Source organism: Patagioenas fasciata, chromosome 1, assembly GCF_037038585.1.
Source record: "Patagioenas fasciata isolate bPatFas1 chromosome 1, bPatFas1.hap1, whole genome shotgun sequence".
In the NCBI taxonomy this organism is placed as follows: Eukaryota; Metazoa; Chordata; class Aves; order Columbiformes; family Columbidae; genus Patagioenas; species Patagioenas fasciata.
In genome coordinates, this window is record NC_092520.1 from 13,408,516 (window position 1) to 13,434,070 (window position 25,555).

Genomic DNA, 25,555 nt, shown 5'->3' on the forward strand with positions numbered 1-25,555 from the left:
CTCTCCGCGCGTGCGCGGCAGGCGCTGTGCGCCGCACACGGATCCCGCGGCCGCTCGCTCCTCCCGCACGTCTCCGCCCCGCCCAAGCGATTGGCCACGGGAGGCTGCACCTCCTCTGTCGGCTTGTCCCCTTCGATTGGCTGAGAAGAGCCGTTTTTCTTAGTTTATTGGTGTCTCACCTGTCACTCAAACCTGACTCTATGACGAGGGCCCCTGCTCCTTCGAGGTGGGGCTTACCTCTTTCTCTTCCCTTTCCATTGGCCAGCTGAGGTGTCAGTCAACCGGGTCTCGCTCGGCGCGAACGGTACTGCCGCCGCACGGTTGTCGCGCCTTAAAGGGACACGCACCAGCGCGGGGCCCCGGAGGATATGGCGTCGGCCCGCGGTCAGCAGCGCACGGTGAGGCCTGGTGGCTGGGGTGGGGGAGGGAGGCCGGGTCTGCGCCTCGCTGCACCGGAGCTGTGCAAGGGGACGGGCGGGCAGCGCGGGAGAGGGGGCAGCGGCCGGGCGTTGCGGGGTTGGGGCCTGCCCGTGCCGGGAGCCGCGGGAACGGTGAGAGCCGTCCTTAAACGCCGTATGTATACATCTGTGTGAAAACCTTTCATACACGCACGTGTATTTTCTAAAAGAGACAGGAAAGGCGAAAGGTACTCTGCCATTTAAACCTCTTACTGTCCTCTTCCAGTGTCTGCAGAGCGTGTTTGTAAGCGAATGCGAAGAAAACGTAATTCGGTTTGTTTTCAGAAATATTTTGTGCTCGTGGCGTTGTAAATGCGTGTTTCAGGGGTTCGGCTGGACAGTCACCTGTGCAGGTACAGGTGGGTTACGGCAGCGTAAGGAGCAGGGCGGGTAACGGGTTTGGTTTCTGCTCTTCTGCAAAACGAAACGGCTCCCTGAGCCTCGGAGCAAGGCTGGCGTGTGTCCCTGTCCTTGGGGCGTGGGAGCCGCGGACGGGGCTGCAGGACACGTGTATTAAAAACAGTTCAACATGTAGAATTGCTTGACTCGTTGCCTATGGTGCTTTTGCAGAGCTAATCCACCCAAGGCAGAAAATTATTCATTTCATCTGAGCGGATAAGCATAAGGTAATAAAACCAGAAAGTTCTGCTAGCAGGCTACTTAACATTTCTCCCCTGAAGCACTGAAATCGCTATTAAATTTCTGTACTAAGAGAATTAAGGTGCTTAGATTTAGAGAGAGATTTTTTTTCTTATGATTAGCTGGTGATTGCTGGAGAAGGCACTGCAAAATCATCACCTGCACAGCACAGGGAGGCTTTAACAAACAAATAGAAGAAACCTACAGCAAGAGTGACCACGTTTTTTCAAGATCTGCACTCACAGGCAAAAGTCGAACACTGTTTCCTGCTATACCCTTCACACAATAACAATTGTTTTTTAGGATGCTATTGCTCTCTTGTAAAGCACAATAACGTTGACCTAAGGCCTTATTTGTTTAATGTGTGCAATTCTTGTAGCAAAGGCTGTCTTCCTCAGTGAGCCATCTTATGCAGCATTATTTCACTATTACTGTTTAAGGTACTGCTCACAGACAAGAGGGGTTGCTGGAGGGTGTAAACTAGCAGGGCACTGGAATTCCCTCATCCACCTAAGAATTTCCTCCCATGCACCTAAGAAGTGATGAGGCCTGTGTCGCTGCTGGTGAATGATGGACCGAAGAACCAGCGGCTTGTCAGGCATAGGCACCACAGCTTCTGCAAAGTTGAGCAGACAGAGGCTCCTGTCTGTGCTGTCTTGTCGCCTGGAACAGAGATTTCCATCTGGGTTTCTCATTTGACATTTTGACATTTGGAGCTCTCTGAAGACAAGTGGGGTTTTTCTTGGTTGCTTTTTTTTTTCCTTTGTAAGTGGCTGTTACTTATGTAGTACTGATAAATGTACAAGATAAGTCTTGTGAGGATTTGTGCTTTGGGGTCCCAATAGCTGCTTGGTGAGCACCCAGCTCTGTGTCCTCTTGTGTGTCTCCTCATCTGCAGTGTGGTCCTGTATTTACACCTGCACCAGCAAGAAGGGTGACAGACTTGAGGACTCCTGTACCCTTCCTGACCAGTACTTCTTCTAGTATGTGTAGAAAAAGATGTCAAGAAAGTAGTTCTAGTCTCAAGTAGATGCACGTAGACTGTTTAATTAATTGAGTTAGTAGAACAAAACTTGTAGGAAATAAGCTGCCCAATGAAGACTTTTTGTATGTGTTGAAAAAAGGGAAAAAAGCAAACTTTATGCTTCCCGAACTTTGAAAATAATTGCTTTTAATGCATGCTACAGCAGAAACTTTACCAAAAAATACTGTATTGTGCCAACTGTTTTTTTCTCTGATTTGATGCAATAGTTTGGCCAAGTTAATTTTTTAATGTCTGCTTTTAGCTCAGGTCTATATCAGGCAGACACAGTGCTTGTGTTGGCCCCCGGGTGATAGGGACCGTTCTCCCCTCCCCCCGCCAGAAATGCGGTACTTGAGGGACGAGGGCAGGCTGATAATTGAGATTGTCCCTCCAAAATGGGTGTTTTGAAAGTTTCAGTAACTGGCTACTTGGATATTTTATGCTTAGTGAACTCAGTACCTGATTATTCTGTGTGTTTGTTTTTTTCCCCAGTCTCTAGATAATTTTATCTTATTTTGGCTTTTTTTTTTTTTTTTCCTCTTAATGGAGAATGAGGGCAACCAAGCTTCATTTTTTTTTTTTCCTGTTATTATTTTTTTTCTGTTCTGGGCACCCATATAAGAACTTGCAACATATCCACTATAATTTAGTCCCTTTTCCCAGTGCCAAAGTGCTCGTACCAAAGGTATTGACTTGGTGCCTTCATTGATTTTTTTTCTGCAGTTATTGCCTGATAGCGTTTCTGTGCTTTTCTGCACTTTTCTGCCTCTTTAGTTCTACAGTTTGTTTATAAATCATCATTATTTTTACTACCCAGGGATCTAGCTGAATTCTGTATGCTAATGAGAAAAACATAGAGCTTTTTTTTCCTTTTCCTTACAGAAAACATTTGATACACCACTGAGTTCAATAACCTTTGGGAAAGCTTTCCATGGTGTGCAACACAGAAGTAACAATGTTATCGTGGGTTGTTTTTACTACATACACAAGTTTGAAAAGTGAACCTCTGCCCCAGGTTGCTGACTCTTGCTTGGAAACTTCTCATATGAGGTTGTGTATTTTTTTTCCCCCTGCTATGTTCAGTCTTCAGGAGCTTCAGGCGATCGCTGGGTGCTGCCGGTGTGTCAGGCTGTTGCTGCTCTGTGGTTCTGATGTTGCTTGAGTAGGCAGGTGATGTGCAATGGTAGCAGCAGTGCATTTTGGAAGGTAGCATCCTCAGATGGCTGAATGTGCTCTGATCGCTCCTATTGCACAATGCAGGTGTGCTCAGCTCCTTGTGAGACCACTGAGCTGCTTCGTTTACGATAATGAGGCTTTAGTGTGGCTTAAGGAAGGAAAGGCTACAGGGAATACCTGTAAAGAGAGGAGATTTAGTTAGCAAATGTGGCCTAGCTGAGATTCAGAACAAATGTATAGATTTCCCTGATTTTTCATATGTATTTTTTTGTTTAAAGATTTTCCCGAGCATCACAGCGTGATGCTCCCCATGAGACCTTCTGTGAGCAGAAACAGTCTTCAATGACTTGTGATGACTTGAGAGAAAGTGAAGAGCAAAGAATTGGTGTGGTACTTGAGTCGGAGATTTGTGATGGGAAATTCCTTGAAGCTGCTTCATACGCTTTCTCAATTTTTCTCTCAGGTGCATTTGGAAGTCACTGTTTGTGAAACAGAATTAAAAACAGTATTTTTCTTAAATGTATAAGGAAAATATACCTGGTAGCCGGTGATTATTTAGACTGAAGCAAAGAACGATTGCCTGTACAGAGGTAATATTTCAGCACAATTTTTTCAGTATTCATTTCAAACAGGTATCTATACTGACTGTTACACTCTTCAAATCTGTGCCTGTACCTGCCTGTACCCTACATCCAGGTGAAATTCAGAAGGCATGTGACTAGGTGAAAGCCTGGGTTTGTTTTGCTGTGTGTAACTTGGCGTTCAAGCGTTGGAGCGTGCTGTCATAGTTTTTTTTGTTCGCTTCATCTGCAGTTGCTTAGGTAAGTGTTACTTACGCCTGATGTGGGGTTGGAGTAGCCTGACTTTGATTTCAGACTCGTTCCCCTTTTCTTTTGACTGATTCATTGCGTATCTTTGATTTGAATCCATATCAGATAAAAATAGCAGGTTGATATTTGAATCAATAGTTCCTACTGTTTGGGCTGCTGAGGTTTGTGTTGCTCTGTTGCCTAAAGTACTTTTGTTTGTTCATTTCATTTTTACTCTGTTATTTGGTCTTCTGAATTATTCTGTGTTCAGCAATTCAGTATCCCATAGCGCTGGTGGTATTCTCTTCAGGAGTGAGGTTTAGGTCTTAATGTTAGCACCTAGCAGGCTTTCATCAGGTTTTAACATTACATATTCTACCAAGCTAGACCAGTATGGCTGCTTAGCATAAAATGGTATGTATATGCATACAGACAAAAATCTGTTCAAAATATTTTTATTAATATATTCTTAATTAGGGATTAGTGTTGTAATTGACTTTCTGTGGTGGCAAAAGTTCTTGTGCAATGGCAGCTTTTCCAGGAAAAGCACTTATGTTGTGTAGGAAAATGTAAACACAAACTGCAAAGCATTCAGAAAACTGTGCATAGAAACACTGATCGATACATTCAGGATACTTCGGGTCCTAATTTTCTTGTCCGTAGTGAATCACTTTGTTTATAAGAAGAAATTAGCTGTGTATAGACTTTAAATAACTTACACACTTTTTTTTTTTCCCCTGTATTATTTTTGTTCCTCATAATGCATTTTGGGTTGTTACTTAATTTACTAGGAGATACTCAAGTACTTTCTGTATTTTAATCTAGGTCACAGTATGTTCCAAATAATTGGTATTTGCGAAGCTTAAAAAACACTGCCATTGCTCAGTTGTCAAATTGGTGAAGTAAATGCTCTGTGGGAAGCTGTAGGAGCATTGCGTCTGCCGTCAGCTTTTGGGTTGCTTTCAAATTGTGTTACTGAAGTGTTTAGTAGTGGGTACAGTTGAGAGAAATGAGTGTTCACGTTTTGTTTTTTAATACATATACACAAAGTAGAGAGTAGCCAGTTTTTGAGACAAAACCGTAAATGCAACATGTGGGTGCTGTGGCCCTTTTTGCTTAGGAGAATCGTGTTAGAAAGTACATGGTTTCATGGTATCCGGGCTACCCAGCTCAGCTAGATGGTCCCCTCTGGTCACTGCAGCACCCAGGACACAACAGGCGTCTGGAAGGGTGATGCAGGCTGCAGGGAGAGCCGTAGTGTGGGTGATCCTGCTTCTGAGAACCCTGTGGAGCTGATCTGCCTTGGTCTGCGTTGCCAGAGGTACCAACCTGGCCATGATCTGCTGTGCTGCTGCTTGTGCTGATGCCGCTGGTCAGGATGTGTATAAAGTCACCTGGTGTGTCTGCGGATGATGTTCGTCTGTCCAGGGAAGGATGGGAAAGATGCATTGAAGCCAGTGGAAAAGAGAGGTTGAGATTGCACAGCTGGGAGGGGAGGAGAGGGTGTGTCCCCTGCCCCATCTACAGCCAGCAAGCTGATAACGTGGGATGAGTGGATGTGGAACTGTGGTCCTGGGTGTGCTTTATCAGGGTGGGCCACCTTAATGTGGTGTCTTATGTGCAGTAAGTATAATCAGGAGTTAAGAATGCAGCTGTCTTCCAACTGACTGCTGTGTTACTTCTCACAATAAGAGACAGTATAAATACAAAACAAGAGTGGTAATTGGTAAACTAGTGTGGAAAAAACATTTGAAAGTAAAATAAATACAGCTTTTGAGGTATTAGAGTCTCCTATAACAATACTTCTACACATCATATAATTGGATTCTACTTTCTTATATTGTAACAGAGAAACAAATGTGCTGAATAACAGCTTTGTTTTCTTTTCTTTTCAGGATGATCTGCATAAAACTCTCAACTCTACATCAGCCACAGATGGACTCTCTGCAACTTCCTTTATAGAATATCCAAAGTACAAGCCATTTATTAATTCAGACTTGATGCGCTCTCCAGGGAAACCGGTAATTCCATATCCTGAAAGCAACAGCAGAGGTAATAGTTCAGCAAAGTTGTTTTCTTGCCTGTTTCCAAATCTTGTGATGAAATACTGTATGTCCCCATCTACAAAGGTTGCAGTATTTTATCCTTTTATCACTTCCCAGTAATGTGCAGGTCATTTGTTTTGTAGGTCCTTTGCACTTACCTTTCTGAAGAATACCTAATGAAAAAGGTCATGTTGCAGCTGGAGAAAGATGTTCCCCTTCAGGAGTCGAGAGCTGTAAAATTGGCCAAGTACTTTGTGAAATTGTCCTGACATGTTTTCTTTGTCCCTTCTTCAGTCCTCTTTTCCCTCAACCTTTCCTCTCCTGAGTTCAAGACTGAGTTTGAAATAAGGAGACTTTAGTCCCCAGAATGGTTCGGAGCAAAGGAAGAGGTTTGGCCATGTTGAAATGGGAAAGTTTGCAGTGGACAAAGGGTGTGGCAAGAATATTTATGGTGTCAGTGGAGACTTACAGGATGCAGAAAAGAGTTCAGTGCAGTGCTGAACTCAGAGCTCACAACATCACGGAGAGGGAGGGTTTACTCAGATTTGTTCTTCCTTGTTTCTAGGCTATTCCTTCTCCCTTCTTTCCGACTTTGATCCTGCTGTTCATCCCCAGATAAACAGATTTGTCTTGCCTGATGTGACACGAACAAAACCAGTCTTGGTTAGTTACTGTACTTGGAACTGTTGAGGCCCCACCTTTAGTACTGTATTCAGTTTTGGGCCCCTCTTCATAAGAAGGACATTGAGGTACTAGAGAGAGTGCAGAGAAGGGCAACGAAGCTGGTGAGGGGTCTGGAGCACAGGTCTGATGAGGAGCAGTTAAGGGGACTGGGGCTGTTCAGCCTGGAGAAAAGGAGGCCGAGGGGAGACCTTATCACTGCCTACAACTACCTGAAAGGAGGTTGTAGTATGGAGGGTGTTGGTCTCTTCTCCCAAGTAGCAAGTGATAGGACAAGAGGAAATGGCCTCAAATTGCACCAGGGGAGGTTCAGATTGGATATTAGGAAAAAATTCTTCATGGAAAGGGTTTTCAGGCGTTGGAACAGGCTGCCCAGGGAAGTGGCAAAGTCACCATCCCTGGAGGTGTTTAAAAGGCATTTAGACGGGGTTCTTGTGGACAGGTTTAGTGCTAGATTAGGCTGTGGTTGGACTCGATGATCCTCAGGGTCTCTTCCAACTGAAATTATTCTGTTATGTTAGTGGATAGGCTGGTCATGCAATGAGATGTGCTCTGGAGCTGCCTTGGGGTACGTAGAGGAGGCAGCACGGGGACCTGGGAGGCGAGAGCAGGGCTGATCCTCTGGTGTGAGCGGTGTGCTCAAGGTCACTGCAAAAATACTCCCTTAAGACTGGGGTTGCTTGGATGCTTAAGAGTGTGAAGAACTCGATATTTTTTTCCTTCTAGGGAGAAACATGAGAAAGATGTAGGATGAATCCTAATATTACTCAAACTAAATAAAAAAAACAGTATGATAAGCTGAAGTCTCTGTTCCAATAACATATTTTATGTCTGAAGTATTAGAAACTTCTATGTTAATGACATGGTAGATGAAATCTCAATTATTGAAGTGCCGTTTAAAATGTAGGTATATGTTCTCATATGCTCAATGCCATCAGTTTTGGGAGTGCCATTGACAGAAAACTAAAGGAGCCTTGGGACAAACAAAAAAATTGGTTGTGCAGAAAAGGACATCCTTATGAATTGCTGATGCAGGTGTATTTGTGTAGTTGTGTCGCTTGTTGCATTACTGACAAATTTTTGACTTCCGAGTTTTCACTTGGCAACTTTTTTCAAGCGGAGAGTCTGCCAACTCTGAAATCAGTACAGGTGGAGGAGACAATCTGGTAACTTACATCCCTTTTTTAAAATGATGGAATGTCTTTATTTAAAAAAAAAAAAAAGTTTAAATATGAACATATACTGAAAATTAAATTCAACTGGCAGATGATCCAATTTCTTAATCTTCCTGCATAGATTTTAAAAATGCAAAAGTGTTCTGGAGTGTGTATTTTGGTAAGGTTAAGGATATGGGAATTAACTTCAGATGGGAAAGTAGATTCGATTTGTTTCTGGTGGTCCTTACTGCTCCTCCTTCCCCCTAATTAGTATATATATATTTAAAAATCCTGAAATTGAGTATAGAAAGTTCTGCTTATTTTGTTTTGAAATTCTTTGTGTTAGGTATGGGTGTGTCTCAGCATACATAGTTGGGCTTCATGTTCTAATAAGGCTGACTGACTGGTACTTGTCATTGTGTTTGGTTTCACCTTTATCTGTTCATTGTTTGAATTGATTCATTGCTGTGTTTTGTTAGTCATCATTATAAATATACAGAGACTTCAATTTACCTCTAAGGATAATAGTACAAAGCTGTTTATAGTTTCAGATATACCCATTTCAGCTGAATCCTGATAACAGTAACTAAGTAAAGAGAAGCAGGTGCAGTTGGTGACTGATCCTCCGAACCTGTCACCCTCTTCTCATTTACTTAACAGTTACCTTAAAGCAGGTAGTTTTATTGATGTGATACTCTAATGTGCTATCGTGCATTTCAAGATTTGATGATTTTTTTTATTCTGGGTAACTCATTCTGAGAATTATGCTTAAACAAACACACAGTCCCAGCTTCTCTGTGCTCATGTGTTCGGTAACAAAGGTGGTGCGTCCTTTCTCTAGAGTGGGCTTAAGCACAAAGGAGTGGGGCCTTGCAGGTTAGTCGGCTATATGAGCTGTCTGTACAGATGTTCCTGTGGTTTGCTTTAGCAGGACTGTACAGAGGAAAGGGTGGTTCCCTTTGCAGAATTAAACAATACAGATAAGAGATGTAATACATCAGATTACCAGCAGATGGTCTAATTGCAAGGTGACACGAGTTCTATTACAACTGCTTTTCTTTTTGTGGTGATGAATATATAAAGGTTTTGTTGAGTAATTGTTAAAGCAGAGAATGGAACAGAAAGAGGGAAAGTTGTTCAGCACAAAGGAGATGCGTGTCTTGCGGGGGAGGAGGGGAACACAAGTGCAAACCAGAAGAATCAAAAAAGAGCTGCCACTTGGGGAAATAAACACTTTATAGCCCTTCTGATAGGTAACCTTTATTCTGCTCTGTGACCATGCACATGGGATCGTTGTGTTTGTGTGTTTGTTGTGCTAGCATGCACTTGTGGAGGAATAATAATATAGAGAACTGCCACTGGTTTAACTATCTAGATGCTATCTTTCGTTTCTTTTTGATAAAGAGTCACAAGATGCATCGTTTGCGTTTAATCTACAGAATACTTACGTGCCTTGTTCTGGGAAATGGATGCATCTTTCCCAGATGTCAGATGAAGTTGTACACCAAGGGCATCTACTCATTTGAGAGTAGTGTTAGAATCAGTTATGGTTTAAAGGGAAGCAGGTCTTAATTCCTGGAAGGAGTTATGGCTGCTGGTAAGGAACACTCTGACTTTCTCACATAACATGCTTTTGTAAGAAACATTTCAAATTCAATGTTATCTTGAAGTGGTGATTTAATGGTATCTAACAAAAGGTACTTGTTCAATTACAGCAATATTTTCTGCTCTGAAGAATCTCCAGGAAAAAATTCGTCGGCTGGAGTTGGAACGGCTTCAGGCGGAGGAGAACGTGAAACACCTCAGCAGGGAAACAGCAGACTATAAAAAAGTACTAAGTGAACAAATGCGACACAAAGAGCACGACAAGACTGAAGTGTCGAAGAAAAATCAAGGTTGTTTGCAAACTTTTTATAAATACTACAGAACACTGATATGGATGAAACTTGATTTTTATTAGTGCATTAAACTATTTTAATTTACTTTGTTCAGCATTTTCTACTTCGCAGTGACACATGAAGTTACAAAGAAATAATTTAAAAAGCATACTTTGTTTCAGGGATTCGCATGCGTACAGAAGTTCATTAGGCTTAATCTGTGAGTTTCTTTAGATGGTCCTATTCTTGTTTGTTTCGGGACTGTCCCAAAAACAGAAAAAATAATCCCAGGGACAAAGCAGTGTGTGACTTCACTTTTCTGCCCTCTGTTCAGAACTGGCTGCTCAGCTGGCAGCTGCTGAGTCTCGGTGCAGCCTTTTGGAGAAGCAGCTGGACTACATGAGAAAAATGATCCAGCACACAGAAAATGAGAAGTCACAGCTCTTGGAGAAACAGGTGTGTTCTCAAGGTTTATCACAGGGTTGAATTATAAAAATCATGAACTGTGTCATGATTTTTCCCACTTACTGTAATTTTAATATCTTTAAGTGTGGATTTGTATTTCAGCTGGCCTTTATATACTTTGGTGTGGATAATTTCCCTACTTAAAATTCTCAGCCTTATCAGGGCCCTGGTGTTTTCTGTTGTTGTACATCTGTCTATAAGACAGTATCAGGCTCTGATGTTAATAAATTGTTTTTCTGCATGGTTGACTTACTACAGTAGCTTATCCTTGTGCTTCAGTGTTATACCCATGTGCCACTGGAAAAAAAACAAACCTCCCTTTTGTGTTTGTTGTTCTTCTGAAGAAAAAAAATTAAGAAAGCTCTCTCTAATAGCAGTGTAATGAGGGTTTTTTACTGCATCTGGTTTGGAGGGAGGAAAGACTTTGTTGAATTCTCTCTTATCTGAATCTGGTAGTGTGTGAGGTTCCCAACAGCGATGAATGAGTGGCACACTTGCTCCCTAATTGTAGCACCATCGAAAATTGCACAGAGGCAGCAGTAGTTCCTTTGGAGTGTTTATGGGCCTCCTTTGTGCTGCAGACACAGGGCTTACTGCAGATGGTCTTGGTTTATTGTGCTTATAATTGTTTTGCTTTTTACTTTTCCTTCAAGGGTTCATTGGAGAGAGATCGTCTTCTTGATCAATCACATGTTCAGTCCAAATTGGAAAAGCTGGATATGCTGGAAAAAGAGTACAGCAGACTTACTACAATGCAGTCCATAGCAGAGGTCTGTCTGTCATTTGTACCAGATACCATATCAGATTTATCTTGTTTATTGTAATCAGCACTTTATAGCTCTACATCAATGACAGAGCTGAGCTAAACCTTATTCTGTAGAGAAAGACAGCAACTAAACACCTTTTTAAAGCTGAAGTCTTGTAAAAACTTGCAGTTATTGTTGGAAGTCTGCATGGCCAGGTAGGCTTTTGGTCACTACACTTTCTGTAACCTTAATGGTATCATTGTTCCTCTTTTGTGTTTAGTTGATGCATAGGCATAGAATAATAGAATGGTTTAGGTTGGAAAAGACCCTTAAGATCAGAGTCCAAATGTAAACCTGGCACTGCCAACTCCACCACTAAACCTGTCCCTAAGAACCTCGTCTAAATGCCTTTTAAACACCTCCAGGGATAGTGATGCCACCACTTCCCTGGGCAGCCTGTTCCAATGCCTGACAAAGCTTTCTGTGAAGAATTTTTTCCTAATATCCAATCTAAACCTTCCCTGGTGCAACTTGAGGCCATTTCCTTTCATCCTATTGCTTACTACTTGGGAGAAGAGACCAACCCCCTCCATGCTACAACCTCCTTTCAGGCAGTTGCAGACAGCGATAAGGTCTCCCCTCAGCCTCCTTCAGGCATGTAGGATTGTGGGTGTTCCTAAACTCCCAACCTCTGAGTTTCCTTGCATGCTATTGAATGCAATTATATTCTGTTATGACCCAGATTTGACTTGTGTGGGTTTGATATGTTTGTTTTTTATTTCAGCCATGTGCCCTCTTCCTTAAGAAACACAATTGTTACAAGTTGCATTGTGTGCAGAATTTCGGAGCCCAGCATTGCTGGGCCTCTAGCACTGCCTGGCTGCCAGTGGGTTTGAACCAGTCTGCATATTCAGGATTCCTCTTGATTCAATAGCTTTTACAAGTCCAACATGACTGTGTTTGTCGTTCTTTCTGTGTACTATATGTGGTGCTGGCTTCTGAAGTCTGGTCACATTCTACCTCTTTCTGCTGTTGTAGAGAGACTTCCAAGCGTGGAAGTACACAACACTAACCAGGGAGAGGCTTCCACCTGCAAATTGCCTCTGTCTTGAAGGGGTGGACAGTACATTATTAGATGGTGGTATTGAGGGCACCTCTGGGCTCTATCAAAACTGTAGAGTGGCCACCCTGCTCACCAGCCCTTGCCAGGTGCTGAAGTAGGTGGTGTTTTCCCAGAAGTACATAAGGAGGTGTTTGATGGTAAATCTTTAGCTAGTTGGTATGCTGGCAGACCTTTAGACACTACAGCTGTTCTTGGGCGTCCCTGACCCAAGGCAGCTGGGACAAGCTGTTTCAGATCTTGACACCTCATTTGGGAAGCGGTATTTGTGGAATAAAAGTGCCTGCGTTGTTTACCTGGGCTGAACTTTCAAAACAGAACAAGTGTCTCCTGGGCCTTGTTCACTGAAAGTAGCAGCAGGTTCCTCCGTGGTTCCCCTCCAGGGTTGAAATAACTGGCTCAGTAACACGAGTTCCTTTCTCAAGGGCTTTTACCAAGTTTTTGACTGCTAGCAGCTGGAGTTTGGTGGGGCTGGGTTGTTTGCCTTTTTGTGCCTGGCTAGTGAATATAATTTCAGCATAACAGTTCTTTTTTGTTGTGGTTGGTTTTTTTGGTTTTGTTCTATTCTTTTTCCTGAGTCCAACTAGATTTCTATTATTCTTTGATATCCTTAGGCATTAGTAGCTGTCACAGCTACATCTATTTTAGTGGAATTGGGTGTTAAACTCACACAATTTTGAATCAATTCTAGGAACTGAGAGAAATCTGGATTTAACTCTTAACAAAAGTTCTCTTTCCTTGTGATCATTTTGCTGTCATGAGACATTTTTTGATCAACCCGGCCATCTGCTTCTGCTTGCAGGCTGTGTTTCTACATGAGCATCCATGGGCAACTTGCCAATGTTAATATTACCTGTGAAAAGGAAATGCCGATACTCTTTGTGAGGGACTCATAACTAGAGTACTTGGCTCAAAAGTGTTTTCTGGTGTATGTTTGTGACAACTGTACTCCTGCAGTTCAGTCTCTGGACAGCTGACTGAGAGTCTGAACGTGTCTGTGTCTGAGGATGGACTAAAGGTATGGGGTTATTCCCTTAAAAGCACAGTTGGGTCAGCTGGGCCTAGAATTTGAATGTGTGTGTAGATGATATGTTTGAAGAACTGTAGTTGGTAGTAATTGATCTTAATGTTAACAGTAAGAATTACTAAAACCCCACCATTCCGTGAACAGCAGACGTAACGAATCCTTGCATTCAGTTGTGGCTGTACCTGACCTACATCTCTAGTTTTTCCTCTGTCCTCTAATTGCCAGGTGGTGAGAAGCAACACTTGCCCTGCTCCAGCTGGGGATATCCTGACTGCCCAGCTGCTCAGCAGGTGGTAATTTGCAAGGTAGTGGAGCACAGAGATAAGAGCTGTCTTCACACTGGAGACATTTCCTCTCTGGTGGAACTAATTTGGATGCTTAACGCAGCAGCCAGTTTTTAGGAAATGTAGGTGCTCTGTATCTTTGAGGTGTCATACCTTTCTGTCTGCTTTGGTTAAAGTTGTTTGAGGAACAGGATGCCATCCAGAGGGACCTGGACAAGCTCGAGAAATGGGGCCATATGAATCTCATGAGGTTCAACAAGGCCAAGTGCATGGTCCTGGACCTGGGTCAGGGCAACCCCCGGTATCAATACAGGCTGGGGATTAAGGGATTGAGAGCAGCCCTGCAGAAAAGGACTTGGGGGTACTGGTGGATGAAAGATTGGACATGAGCCAGCGATGTGCACTTGCAGCCCAGAAGGCCAATTGTATCTTGGGCTGCATCAGAAGGAGCGTGGCCAGCAGGTGGAGGGAGGCGATTCTGCCCCTCTGCTCCGCTCTGGTGAGACCCCACCTGGAGTCCTGTGTCCAGCTCTGGAGCCCTCAGTGCAGGAAAGACATGGACCTGTTGGAGAGGGGCCAGAGGAGCCACAGAAATGATCAGAGGCTGGAACAGCTCTGCTGGGAGGACAGGCTGAGAGAGCTGGGGTTGTTCAGCCTGGATATGAGAAGGCACCGGGGAGACCTTATTGTGGCTTTTCAGTACTTAAAAGGGGCCGATAAGAAAGATGGGGACAGATTTTTAGCAGGGCCTGTTGTGATAGGACGGGACAATAATTTTAAACTGAAGGAGGAGAGATTCAGGTTAGACATCAGGAAGAAATTTTTTGTGATGAGGGTGGTGAAACCCTGGCCCAGGTTTCCCAGAGCCCCATCCCTGGAGACGTCCCAGGCCAGGCTGGATGGGGCTCTGAGCAACCTGATCTGGGTGAAGATGTCCCTGCTCATGGCAGGGGGTTGGACAAGATGAGCTTTGAAGGGCCCTTCCAGCCCAAACTGTTCTATGATTCTGTGAGTGAGGTGATTGCATGAAACTTAATTTCCTTTAGAAAACAGGAAAAAATAGACAATGAAATATTTCTGTTTTTTCAATTACATTGTTTTTGCAGTGGCTACTGGTGACTGAGCAGAGTGTTTTAGGTGGCTCAGTGCTGACCTGCAGCGCCCTTTCTGTGCCTTGTTGTACTTGGTAATGGGCAGTGTGGCTGCGCAGTGTCTCTTTGCTGTTAGGTGGCCCTCTGGGCTCTTGCTCCCAGTGATGGACTAGTAATCTGAGCAATACTTTATTCTATAAGGAAAGAAACAATTTATTTTGGGAATGTAACTTGTGTAGATAATTTCTAGCAGGGTCTATCACTGGTGATGCAGTAAGAGACTGTTGCTGTGCAGTTGGAGCTGCGCACTGCAGCTGAACAGCTGGCTGAGGGAATACTCATTCGGTTCAGTGTAAAAGCATTGGCCCAGCTTCATGTCATCTTCAGTTCAATCAGAAGATTTGCTGCAGTATTTTCATATTAAAATTTTCGTCATGCTTAAAAGGTCAAACAAAGATCGTTGTGAGACTGACCACATGGAAATCAAGAGTTGTGCCACATGCTGTAAAGTGCAGACGATGATTATAAGTTACCTGGAATGTGTTTGATTTGAATGAATAAGATGAAAATCAAAAGGGTTCCTTTATTCAATAGAAAGAGTTGGCTCCTATTATATAGTGCCTTTGTACTCAATGTTTATCCAGGGTTTTCCTTTTAGCACCTTTGTATAACAGCTGATTACATTAAGCAGTTAATGCTGAAGTGATGCAGAATGGAAATGTTTAGTACTTCAGAGTAGTGGGTTCATAAACAAACAGAAGTGCACAAATACAGTTGTTACTTTGAGTTTTGTGCTTTTCTGCCTTAATTTTGATTAGTGGGTTTGTGAATTCTCAGTCTGTGGGGGAAGAGGAGGGAAGTTGGTTTGTGTCCTGGAGCTCTGGATTGGTTTTTTCACTCTCCTGTCTAAAATCAGAAAGTTATTTGAAAGCTTTCACATTGGGTGTTAAAGTAAGTGTTATCCTGCTTAAACAAGGTTTTCATCTTGTTGGAGAGTTTACAAGGAACTATGTCCCTTTCCCTTGACTCTTGTCTTTGAAAGGACTTTTGAAAGAGTTCTTATGTGGTTTTAACCATAAAAATATGGAATTGCTTAAAGATATCTCAGAGGCATCCTATAAACTTTTCTCCCTCTTCTTTATTAAGAAGGTGGCTAGATGTTGAAAAATTCCTCATTTCCAAGAGTTTAAGTTACAGATACTAGCAAAAATACATTTAGTGGTCTAAATAAATCTTCTCTCAGCTTACAGTGATGTGTGATATACCTTTGTTGGCCGTTTTGTTGCACAAAACCTTTTAGGACAATGTACACGAAACTACTTTCTAGGGGTTTTTTTAAAACTGAAGACAGGCTTATGGATCACTCTCCCTGTAGCTCTCACTTAGATACCAATTGCAGAAGCAAAAATAAAAAGTCAATTAAGTTTTAATCATAAGCACTTGACTGCTGTATTTATGCCTATGCAGGCAAGCCATCAGCAATCATTCTAATGCTGAAGTCTTCTCTTAACTTGAGGTCAATAAGTTGAACTGATAGACTTACGCTCAAGCTCTTAGTATTGCTTCATGAAAAAATAAAGAATTGTTTCACTAATAATGCTATTATTTTTTTTCAACTTTGACTAGAAAAAAATGAAAGAGCTGGAACAGAAGCTTCAGGAGGAAGAACACGCGAGGAAGCTTGTTCAGGAAAAAGCAGCTGAGGTAACCAACAGGAAATTTCTTTTGTACTGGTGTGTGTTGTAATTAACTCTTCCTTTCCATCAGCTTTTCAGCCTAACTTGCTGAAAGTGCATCCCATATAGAAAATAATGAAGACCTTGTTTTAGCGGTGTGATTTTTTTTTTTTTTTTACTTTTTGGGTTTTTTTTCCTCTCCTGTCTGAGTTGCCAAGTTTTCTGAAGTTATCTGGGCTTTTTGGAAACCTTTTTCTACCAGCACTTACACACTAAAGCTTGATTTCTTCAATAAAAGAAGCTAATTGGGAAGGAGTAGAAATTCAGACTAATTCATAGTTGAGGATGTATGAGGATCTTTGCTTTAAATAGATAAAGGTCAGCAAGGGTGTTCCCTGATTGTAACTAGAAATATTGTAGATGGAGGTAAACAAAGAGGTGATATACTACTGGTTATAAGCCCATGAGGACTCTGGTCTCCTAACCTTGGAGTGTTGCATGCATGACACATTCACTGTATGCTGAAGAAGTTATTTAGTAACGTGTTAGGCTCTAGTATTAACCTTTGCCTGAGTTTGGGGGGGGGAAGAGTGTCTCAAATTAATCATGAATAATTGTTCTCCGAGTGCTTCTAGTTGAGATTGGTTGAGGTGATTTCTAGAGCCAAGCCTTAGCTTCTTCTTAGAAGGAGCGGTGAAGCGGATTGAGCTCACTATTGGTAGTGAGAATCCTAACCTTAACTCTTCCAAGAAGTGGGGTTTTGTTTGTGTTTTGGGTTTTTTTGTTGGTGTTGTGTTTTGTTTTTTACTGTCAAATTTAAGAGATCAGAAGGAATAGTTGTCTTTTAACTCTGTGCTACAGGATCAATTAAGCAGGTTTGGGTGGCTTGACTTCCCTAATATTTTGTCAAGCATAAAGCCCAGCTGATGTTTTGGCACTTGTCTGTGTCGCAGTAATGCAGTAAGACTAATTCTCTAACTTAATAGGATTAGTGATGAGTAGTGCTACCACAGGAGTATTCTTATTTAATGTTTAAATTGACCTTGAACTGCAGAAACATCCTAAAAACTTGCAGCCCTTGCTTCCAAAGAGCCTATATTTTAAAAATCGTTGTTTTGCAATTGTCTGCTTACTCTCTCTGATTATTCCTGTAAATATAATTCCAATAATTACCTCTATTCCCTCAACTAAAGCTTCAGACAGGCCTGGAAACCAACAGACTACTGATTCAAGCAGCGTCGCCACTGCTTTCTCCAAAGGCAAGAAAACCCAGGAAGAAAACTAAACAGCCGGAGAAGGTAACATGGGGGGAAGAGAAGGACAATTACTGAGCAGTTAAATAAGGGTGTGTGCATGCAGTCGGGGAGATAGGTTGCCTGTTTTATTACAAAGCAATGGGAAAATGGTTTTGCTGTAGTGTCATCTTTGATAAACACTTCTCTCTGCTTTCCTTCCAGAAACGCAGTCTCACAAGCCATCCCGCTGCGCAGCCCCATTACAGACTGTGTCTGGGTGATGTTCCCTTTGTAGCAGGGAAGGTGAGCTGCTGCTTCCAAAGACTCATTATTGCTCGATAGCTGCAGCTCCTCAAGTGGCTGTGGCTTTGTGCGCTCCTGACGCCCAGCGGTCGGAGCTTTTCTTTGTCTTTGGAACAGGGAACTGCTGGAGAGGGTCCAGCGTAGGGCAACAAAGATGATTAAGGGAGTGGAGCATCTCCCTTATGAAGAAAGGCTGAAGGAGCTGGGGCTCTTTAGTTTGGAGAAGAGGAGACTGAGGGGTGACCTTATTAATGTTTGTAAATATATAAAGGGTGAGTGCCACGAGGACGGAGTCAGGCTCTTCTCAGTGGCAAACAATGATAGGACAAGGGGCAATGGGATCAAGCTGGAACACAAGAGGTTCCACTTAAATTTGAGAAAGAACTTCTTCTCAGTGAGGGTAACAGAGCACTGGAACAGGCTGCCCAGGGAGGTTGTGGAGTCTCCTTCCCTGGAGACATTCAAAGCCCGCCTGGACACATTCCTGTGTGATCTCACCTAGGCGTTCCTGCTCCAGCAGGGGGATTGGACTGGATGATCTTTTGAGGTCCCTTCCAATCCCAAACATACTGTGATACTGTGACTCTTCCCGTTTGTCTTCAAAAGGCTTGTTGAATATTGATAACTTGCTGAAGTGGCGCTTCCATAAATGGTCTTCTCTGTGCTGCTAGTGAGCTGTTCTTGTTAGTGTATATTCAAACAGAATATACATTCTTGACCTCAAACCAAAAATGTTATTTTTTTTAATGTTCCCCATTGTTATCAAGTAGGTCATTGACAACGCCACTCAAAAGAAGTCTCTCTCCGTTTTCTTTCCAGTCTACCAGTCCCAGTCATTCAGTAGGTGCCAATGTGCAGCATGTCCTACACCTGATGAAACAACACACGAAAGCTTTGTGTAACAGTCGTGTGGTGAATGATACTCCACTAGCAAAATCCGGCAGTGCTGGTCATCCTGCCAGCAAAAGCAGAAAGTCCTCTCTGCCGAAGGAGTACTCCTCATCCCAGGAAGAGCTCTTGGAAGTGCTGCTGACTTTACAAGATGAATTTGGGCAGATGAGTTTGTAAGTTGGGCATATTCTCTATTGCAGATTATGAATGAGGATGCTATGTATTTTCAGCCTTTGCTTTAAAGTTGGAAGGTTTTTCCTGAGAAAAGACTTAGTTTTGGGAAATATCTTGTGTATAATCTCTCTGTTCTGCTGGCTGCAAAGGTTGTCATTTATTTTTGCAGTTAAAAATAAATTCTGATAAACAATCTGAACTGCATACCAGTTTTCATATGCAGCAGTATCAAATTTGTGAGGTTGGGGAGAAATGTAGTGGCAGCCCCTGGTGCAATGGACAAATATTCCGTTAAAGGACAGCTTTCCGAGTCATTTTGTTTGTCCTGCTTAATAGAACACTAATTGTTATCCCACTGCACAACTGCGGTAGATAAAGATACACAAAACAGTAATGGTATGAGTGCTGGGATTGTGCCCTCAGGGGGTTATTTGATCATTTTGAGTGTGTGAAGCTCCTTATGTTATCAAGACTTAACGCTGCAGCAGTCTGTCACCAGGATGTGCTGCTCTAATAATGCTGCTGGCCAGCAAAACAGTTCTTGCTGGTTCATTATGGCATGTTGAACATGTCTGGCTGCTGATGCTATGGTTTCCCAAAAGTGTTGTTTCTGAACTGGGTATATAAGCACTAGAAGCCAAGGGAGCCTGATGAGAGCTTTGTTCTGTCTGAATTCCATACCAGTGATCACCAGCAGCTCTCAAAGCTTGTCCAGGAAGCCCCGACTGTTGCAGTGAGGGAAGATCTGGAGAGGGAGCTTGAGGCACTGGTGGAAAAGATGGAAGCCAAGGCAGACCAGATCAGCAAAGTCCAGAGGCATCGCTTGCAGGTGAGGTACTTTTGATTTATGTTCATGCTTCCGTAGAACTGCTATCTTAAGTGGGGGTTTTTTGTTTGTTTGGGTTTTGGTTTTTTTTACACTGTATCCTTATCTAGCAGCAATGGAATAAAGCAGAAATGACTACTGCAGAGCAGCAGTGCTTAGCTTTAGCTTGCGTGTCCCCAGGTTAGTCTGTGTGCCTCCACCTTTCTCTGCCAGTGTTTCTGTAGGAATACCCTTTCTGTCTTACCATGTCACCCTTGTGCCCACTGTTCATTCTGTCCTGGGCAGAGCTTCCACGTCTGTTCTTGCTTTGCCTTTTACACTCATCCCCAAAACAGGGAAAGGATCATCCACTGTACAATAGCAAATCGCACGGCTGTTAATTTTGTAGACGCAGCATGGGCTGCTTGGGCAATGCACAGGATGAGAAAGGGCCTGTGGGGCTGTAAGGCAGAGCTGCCTGGGCCCCCAGTGCTCTGTCTGGGAGATATTCCTGGTGGAATATCTGATGTGCCCAGAGATACCTGTGTCCTGATCAGTCACGCTCCCTCCTGGCCTGTGTCAGACAGCTGTGCTGAACCAGAGCATCTGCTTTGCAGGAGGCCCCTGGTGACACCTGGCTGCCCAGGTCAAGGGGGAAAGCCCTTGTGCAATGCTGTTCCTCACACTGAGCTTCCAGTAATCTGACCTGTGTTTGGAGAGACACCTCGACTCTCAGGGCTTCCATGGTTGAGCTGAATCTTTTAGCAGTTCTCCTTTGCTTTGGGTAGATGACCTATTTGTTTTGATTTGCATTTTACGCAACCTGGTACGTTTCAGTTTAAAACAACTATCAAACTGTTTTGCATTAGTGTAACCATTTCATTCAAAGCTATAAAACATATTTATTCGCTATTTTTGCTAATCATCATTCATTTTAACTAAAATTCTTCCAAAGAGCTTAACCCCACGTGTTTAATCTGGTTCAGTTCATATGAACCGAGATTCACCCTCATCTGACGTGACTTACACACAAAATACGTACTGAGAGCACTGCTGCTGACATCCAGAATGGGCACGTTAAATGTTCTCAGACAGAAGCATTACTCACCTTTGATCTCTTATGATCTTTAGAGGAACTATTGCAGAGAAACAGATGTGTAGGAGCTCCCAGTAGGAAGGGTTCTGCAGATACGGCAGGCCTCTGGCTGTCGACAGCAATTCTAGGGAAATCGCTGCATGCTGTAACGGGGAGGAGGGAGCGACAGCCCTGGAGAGAGGGGAACTGTAGAAGCCCCTATTTTGCAGTTTGAGAGCACAAATGTGTCTGCACCCAGGACTCTGTCCCACTCCAGCTCAGTCTTTGCTGCCAAGTTCTGAGTTGTACAGCTGTGATTTGTAGTGCCGTATGTGGGTACCAGCTCTGCACCTCTGTGGGGTTTCGCTGTTCTTTTTAAAGCTACATCTCTGACAGTGACTGCCTGTTAAAATCACTAGTATGTGTGTAGAAAAATTTGGTGTTTTTTTTTTTTTAATCAGTGGATTGTAACAGTGACAAAACAACTTCATAGCATATATAACTTTTTATATTATGTTTGTGATGGAGACATTCCCCGTAATCAACTTGTCAGTTTTTAAAAAAATAACCTAGTAGTTCAGCCTATAAGCTGAACACAGTTCTAAAAATGCAAATACAAATGCTCTGTAAGGAGAACAAAGTATTTATTATTTAGGGTGACTTGGGGGCATCCATTTGCTTAGCTGGGTGAGGTGAGTGAGGGGTAATTCAGCTGTCTGGAAGCATTGTCCAACATAAACTGAAACAAGGTCACTGCTTAATGTTTTTCTTTGGCTTTCTCTTTCAGCTAGAGAGACTTAAGAGAGAATGCAAGTCCAAAAAGACTTCTGCTAAACAAATAAAAGACAGCAGGTTCCCTGTTAATGAAGTTAGAGTAACAACTACAGTAACCACAAAAGGAAAGAACGCTGGTCCCATCAAAGTGAGACCTGGAGAGAAGAGTCGGAAGAACCTTCAGTTGTTGCGAGACATGCAGACCATACAGACTTCACTGCAGAAAGACGATATCAGCTGGGACTACTGACTGTGCTGCAGGAGATGTGCTTGACACTGTCCCACTCAGACTTCCCACATCTGGATATAAACAGCTGCTGGTCTTGCTGTGTGAGACTACTGTATGCCAAGTGCACTTTTTGAAATATGGGCCCTGAATTCTCCATCCTTGCATTTGATTGAATGTATATTATGGTCTGGCTTAAAACACATTCCATTTCTAAGGTACCCAGACACCGAATCTAACCATAGGTCTCCACCAGTTTGTGTTATGGTTCCAGCAGTCCCTTTCTTTTCTTTCAGCAGCCCAAGCACCATGTTTCTGTGGGTTGGTGTGCGGACGTGCCAGCGCCTTTCCGCACTCGTTAACTGTGTGGAGGCTTCTCAAGATGCGCCTCATGGAAAACGATGCTGCGACCCTGAGTGTGAAGGACTTTTGTCGGCTCTGCTCTGTGTGCAGCTGCAATTACTCAGTGTTGAAGGGAGAAAGAGGTAAACCCTCCTATGGAGCTCAAAAAGCTTTTCCTATCTGCTACACTGCATTAGTCAGCATTACTGGCAACAGTTGAGTACTCAAAAAAGGAACAAAATCACTTTTCCAAGTTATTTTACTTAATTATTGATTGAATTATTTACAAGTTGGAATGACATTTTTCTACAGGAATCCTACTTTATGAAAAAGCTATAGGATAAGGGATAATATCCTGTCTCCTAGTCCACAGCTTTGGGTGGTGAAGGAGTGAGAGAAACCAGAGGTGTTTTAAACTGCAAGTGCCTCAATCATGCCTTTTCAGTCCTGGCATCTTGCTTTTAACTTGAAATACGTGCTTTGATGAGCTATCTACTTTGGTAGTGGTGCAGTTCATTTTGCACTCTTGACTTGCACAGCTGAGTAAATGTTATTTATTATGTTAATAATGTAAAGAATTTCCTACTAACAGAATGTATAGAAGGACCCACATTATCTGTTTATACAGTTGAAAAACAATAAAGCCAGCTTGCCTGTTGAATGAATTGTAGGGAAGCTGCAGTTGCTCTAAATTAACTCAGTGTTTGCAGCAGTGCTGTGCCCCATGCAGGGCGCTTTTTGTGGTGACACCTCCCTGGTCTGGGTGATGATGAGGGGCCAGCAGGTGAGGTGGGGGGCAGAGCTGCCCCCGACTGCAGGGTCAGCACAGGCAGATGGGATGTGAGGTTTCAACCTAGAAATTTGGGCTTAACATGAGGTGCATACAAAAATGCGAATCCTCCTTTTACACAGATGTTATTGTGCTAATGCACTGTAAAGTGCAGAAATTATTTTTTTAATTGTATTTTTGTAATACTGAGTAGCTAAGCACTATATCTGTATTGCTCCTGGTCTGTATAGGGTAACAGAAACTTATGCAAAGATTAATTTTGTTTTCCTGTCATTCTAAATTCCAGAGTTTGAATATTTGCACCTTATAAGACCATCTGCAGAAGAATGAGATTTGGATTTGACATACTAAGTTTTCAGTACTATTTTTATATCCTGCACATCCTTTGGAGAACCATATAGTAGAAAATAAGAGCACAGAACTTTAACCATTTGTCAATTTTTATTAGTGTTAGGGAAACCAAACAGCCTTCATCAAGAAACAAAATATACACATGTACTCAATTTGCTAATAGAGAAAAATGCTATGAACCATCTTATATAGTGATTGTACGTAAGAGCAGCTCTGCCCTTCAACCTTAAAGCAAATCCAAGTCCTTCAGCAGGTGTTTTGTGTGGATTCTTTGCACTATTGAACCATAACATCTCAGGCCACCCTATACAAGCAGTGATGCTGTAGAGCCTGTTGCTTATCCTGTTAGAAGGTGGCTGTGGGTTTCTCTGTACAGAGGGAGACGCTGTTTGCAGCAGAGCAGGTGGAAGTGGAGACCACAGGGGAAATTACTGTTCCTGCCTTGGAAGGAATGTGGCTTTTGAAAGGCAGCTGCTTATGTGTAAATTGGTCCACTCTTGTACCCACTCAGTAAATACTTCTCTGTAGTGGAAGAGAGGCTGAGTGAAGAAGCAAGCTGAGGGGTACATGAACAGGTGACCAGAGGATGGGATCCTACCACAGAAGAGCAACACGGGCACCCAGAGCAGGCAGGGCCCTCAGCCTGAGCACGGAGATGAGCAGCAGCCCCAAGCAAAGAGCCCTGCACATATGTAACTTCCGTCACTGTAAGCCTGACTTATACAATTTATACTTGCCTGGTTGGAAGTCATGGTTTCACCAAGTGTGCTGCTTATCTCTGGTTCTAGAGTAAAATTTTGTATTAAAATTCAATTTAGACCCAAGTTCAGTAGGCTGACACTAATTCTTGAAGTGTGCTATGAGGAAAAAGACTTAAATGTGGGGCTCAGAACCTGGTGAAGCTGTTTAGTCTACCAGAAGCAGTTGCAATGCGGCAGAAAGGCTTCTTTGGCTGATATACAGTTGCTTCCATTAGTTAACAGAAAACTGCAATACCTTAAATATGCCACTATGATCCTGCACAGACGCTTCAAACTCACTAATTATTCTTACCCAAGCAAGATGAAATGACTGATCCTAGCAGTTCACATGTGCCCCTTGGTGTTCTGCTCCCTTTCCCCTGATGAGTAGAGGCACTGGCGGACAGAAGAGCTGCAGAATGCCTGGGGGGGGATCATGCTCTGCTTCCCTCCCCAGAAATAAAGGTGCTTGAAGTTGCATCCTGGCACACCCCATGTAAACTGTAAGCGAGACTCTAAAGCCACAGAGATGGGAGTAAACTTTGTCCTACAAAGTCAAGTCCTGTAGGTTTGTTCTTCTACCACCGTGTGTGATGGGTAGAAGGTGCCCTTTCTGTATATAAGGCATCGTTTACATGGTTTCCTATGATCTAGATCAAAGTGGAAATGGGAAAAATGAGAACAACAGTGATATGTTTCAGACTCTATCGCTGTTTGTCTCTGAGGATATTGGCAAATGCTCTCATTAACACTGCTACGTAGACATAAATAGCAGAGCGTGCCATGACTTTACAGCTGTATTCTGGGCTCTGCTGTAAAGTCACTATTTCCTTTTAGCAAATGGGACATTTTTCAGACATCGGAGTAGATGTTTTTCCTCCACAGTACTTCATTCTAGCGTATGGTCTTTCAAGCCAAGTGATTTTCTAGCACATAAGTGAACAAAGAAAGAGCTCTAGGTTTCTTTTAGGTGGCAAGTGCAATTAGCCTGTGTGATAATCTAGCCACTGAGAAGGTTAATTGCATAGGGGGCCTTGTTTGTTTGTTTTTGCTTAAGCTTCCTCTAGTGCTACAGTACTAACAAATTACCCTGGAGAGAAATAAATAAATAGGTTGGCATCTCCCAGACACCATACTGGAAATCCAGAGGGTTTCAGAAAAGCTACCCTGATGGTCCTGGGAAGGTACTCAGCAAAAAAAAGTCTGTATTATACAACTGTCTGTACAGGAGCGACGCACTGTGCGGGAGAGCCAGCTCTCTCCGAGGATGAGGTGGAGCGGTTGGTGATTTCTCTCTGCAGCTCCTCCACTTTCTTTTGCAGCTCGGCCCGCTTGGCAAGCAGCTCCTTGTAGCGGTTGTGGACGGGTTCCTGCAAGAGAAGGGGTAGCTGAGTGCTGGGAGGGGAAACTGAACCACAAAGCATTGCTTTGGCCTTGGGATGCTCATTTTTATCCAACATGCACAGTGCAATGGTGGCTAAACAAAACTTCGTGTGTATTTCAAAAGATGATCATTACAGCACTCTAATCTCTGACATTTCTGGTCGACACTGGCATTTTAGCCTGGCCATAAT

General features: G+C 43.0%; 2 protein-coding genes across 6 annotated transcripts in view; one reads left to right on the top strand and one right to left on the bottom strand.

Annotated features, from left to right (window-relative positions):
• The first annotated feature begins 207 nt into the window (after positions 1–207).
• CEP57 (centrosomal protein 57) lies at positions 208–23,317 on the top strand. 4 transcript variants are annotated; one of them, XR_010650970.2, is made up of 12 exons: positions 208–398; positions 6,002–6,158; positions 9,705–9,884; positions 10,201–10,322; positions 10,985–11,101; positions 16,226–16,303; positions 17,469–17,573; positions 17,733–17,813; positions 18,633–18,877; positions 19,563–19,707; positions 21,546–22,243; positions 23,177–23,317. XR_010650970.2 is itself a non-coding variant. In XM_071803555.1 (12 exons), the coding sequence occupies exons 3-12, from the start codon at positions 6,107–6,109 to the stop codon at positions 21,780–21,782; spliced, it is 1,362 nt and encodes a 453-aa protein (XP_071659656.1). In that variant the 5' UTR covers positions 3,797–3,887; positions 3,994–4,118; positions 6,002–6,106; the 3' UTR covers positions 21,783–22,796. The 4 variants fall into 4 exon arrangements, 3 of the variants coding, with proteins under 3 accessions (XP_065688328.2, XP_071659656.1, XP_071659661.1); XM_071803555.1 differs by lacking the exons at positions 208–398; positions 23,177–23,317 and adding exons at positions 3,797–3,887; positions 3,994–4,118 and having other exon boundaries at positions 21,546–22,796; XM_065832256.2 differs by lacking the exon at positions 23,177–23,317 and having other exon boundaries at positions 21,546–22,796.
• The window catches only part of MTMR2 (myotubularin related protein 2), a 64,990-nt gene continuing 62,747 nt past the window's right edge, over positions 23,313–25,555 (bottom strand). For both annotated transcript variants that reach the window (XM_065832242.2, XM_071803545.1), the window contains one exon: positions 23,313–25,351. In XM_065832242.2, the coding sequence (XP_065688314.1) occupies positions 25,190–25,351 (162 nt within the window). In that variant the 3' untranslated portion in view covers positions 23,313–25,189. The remainder of the gene's footprint in view (positions 25,352–25,555) is intronic.

Excerpts from the sequence above, each read along its gene's own strand:
- CEP57 (XM_065832256.2), top strand. The coding sequence starts at position 369 with ATGGCGTCGGCCCGCGGTCAGCAGCGCACG. Across the intron at positions 16,304-17,468 it reads TTCAGGAAAAAGCAGCTGAG|CTTCAGACAGGCCTGGAAAC; the intron begins GTAACCAACAGG and ends CCTCAACTAAAG. Across the intron at positions 17,574-17,732 it reads AAACTAAACAGCCGGAGAAG|AAACGCAGTCTCACAAGCCA; the intron begins GTAACATGGGGG and ends CTTTCCTTCCAG.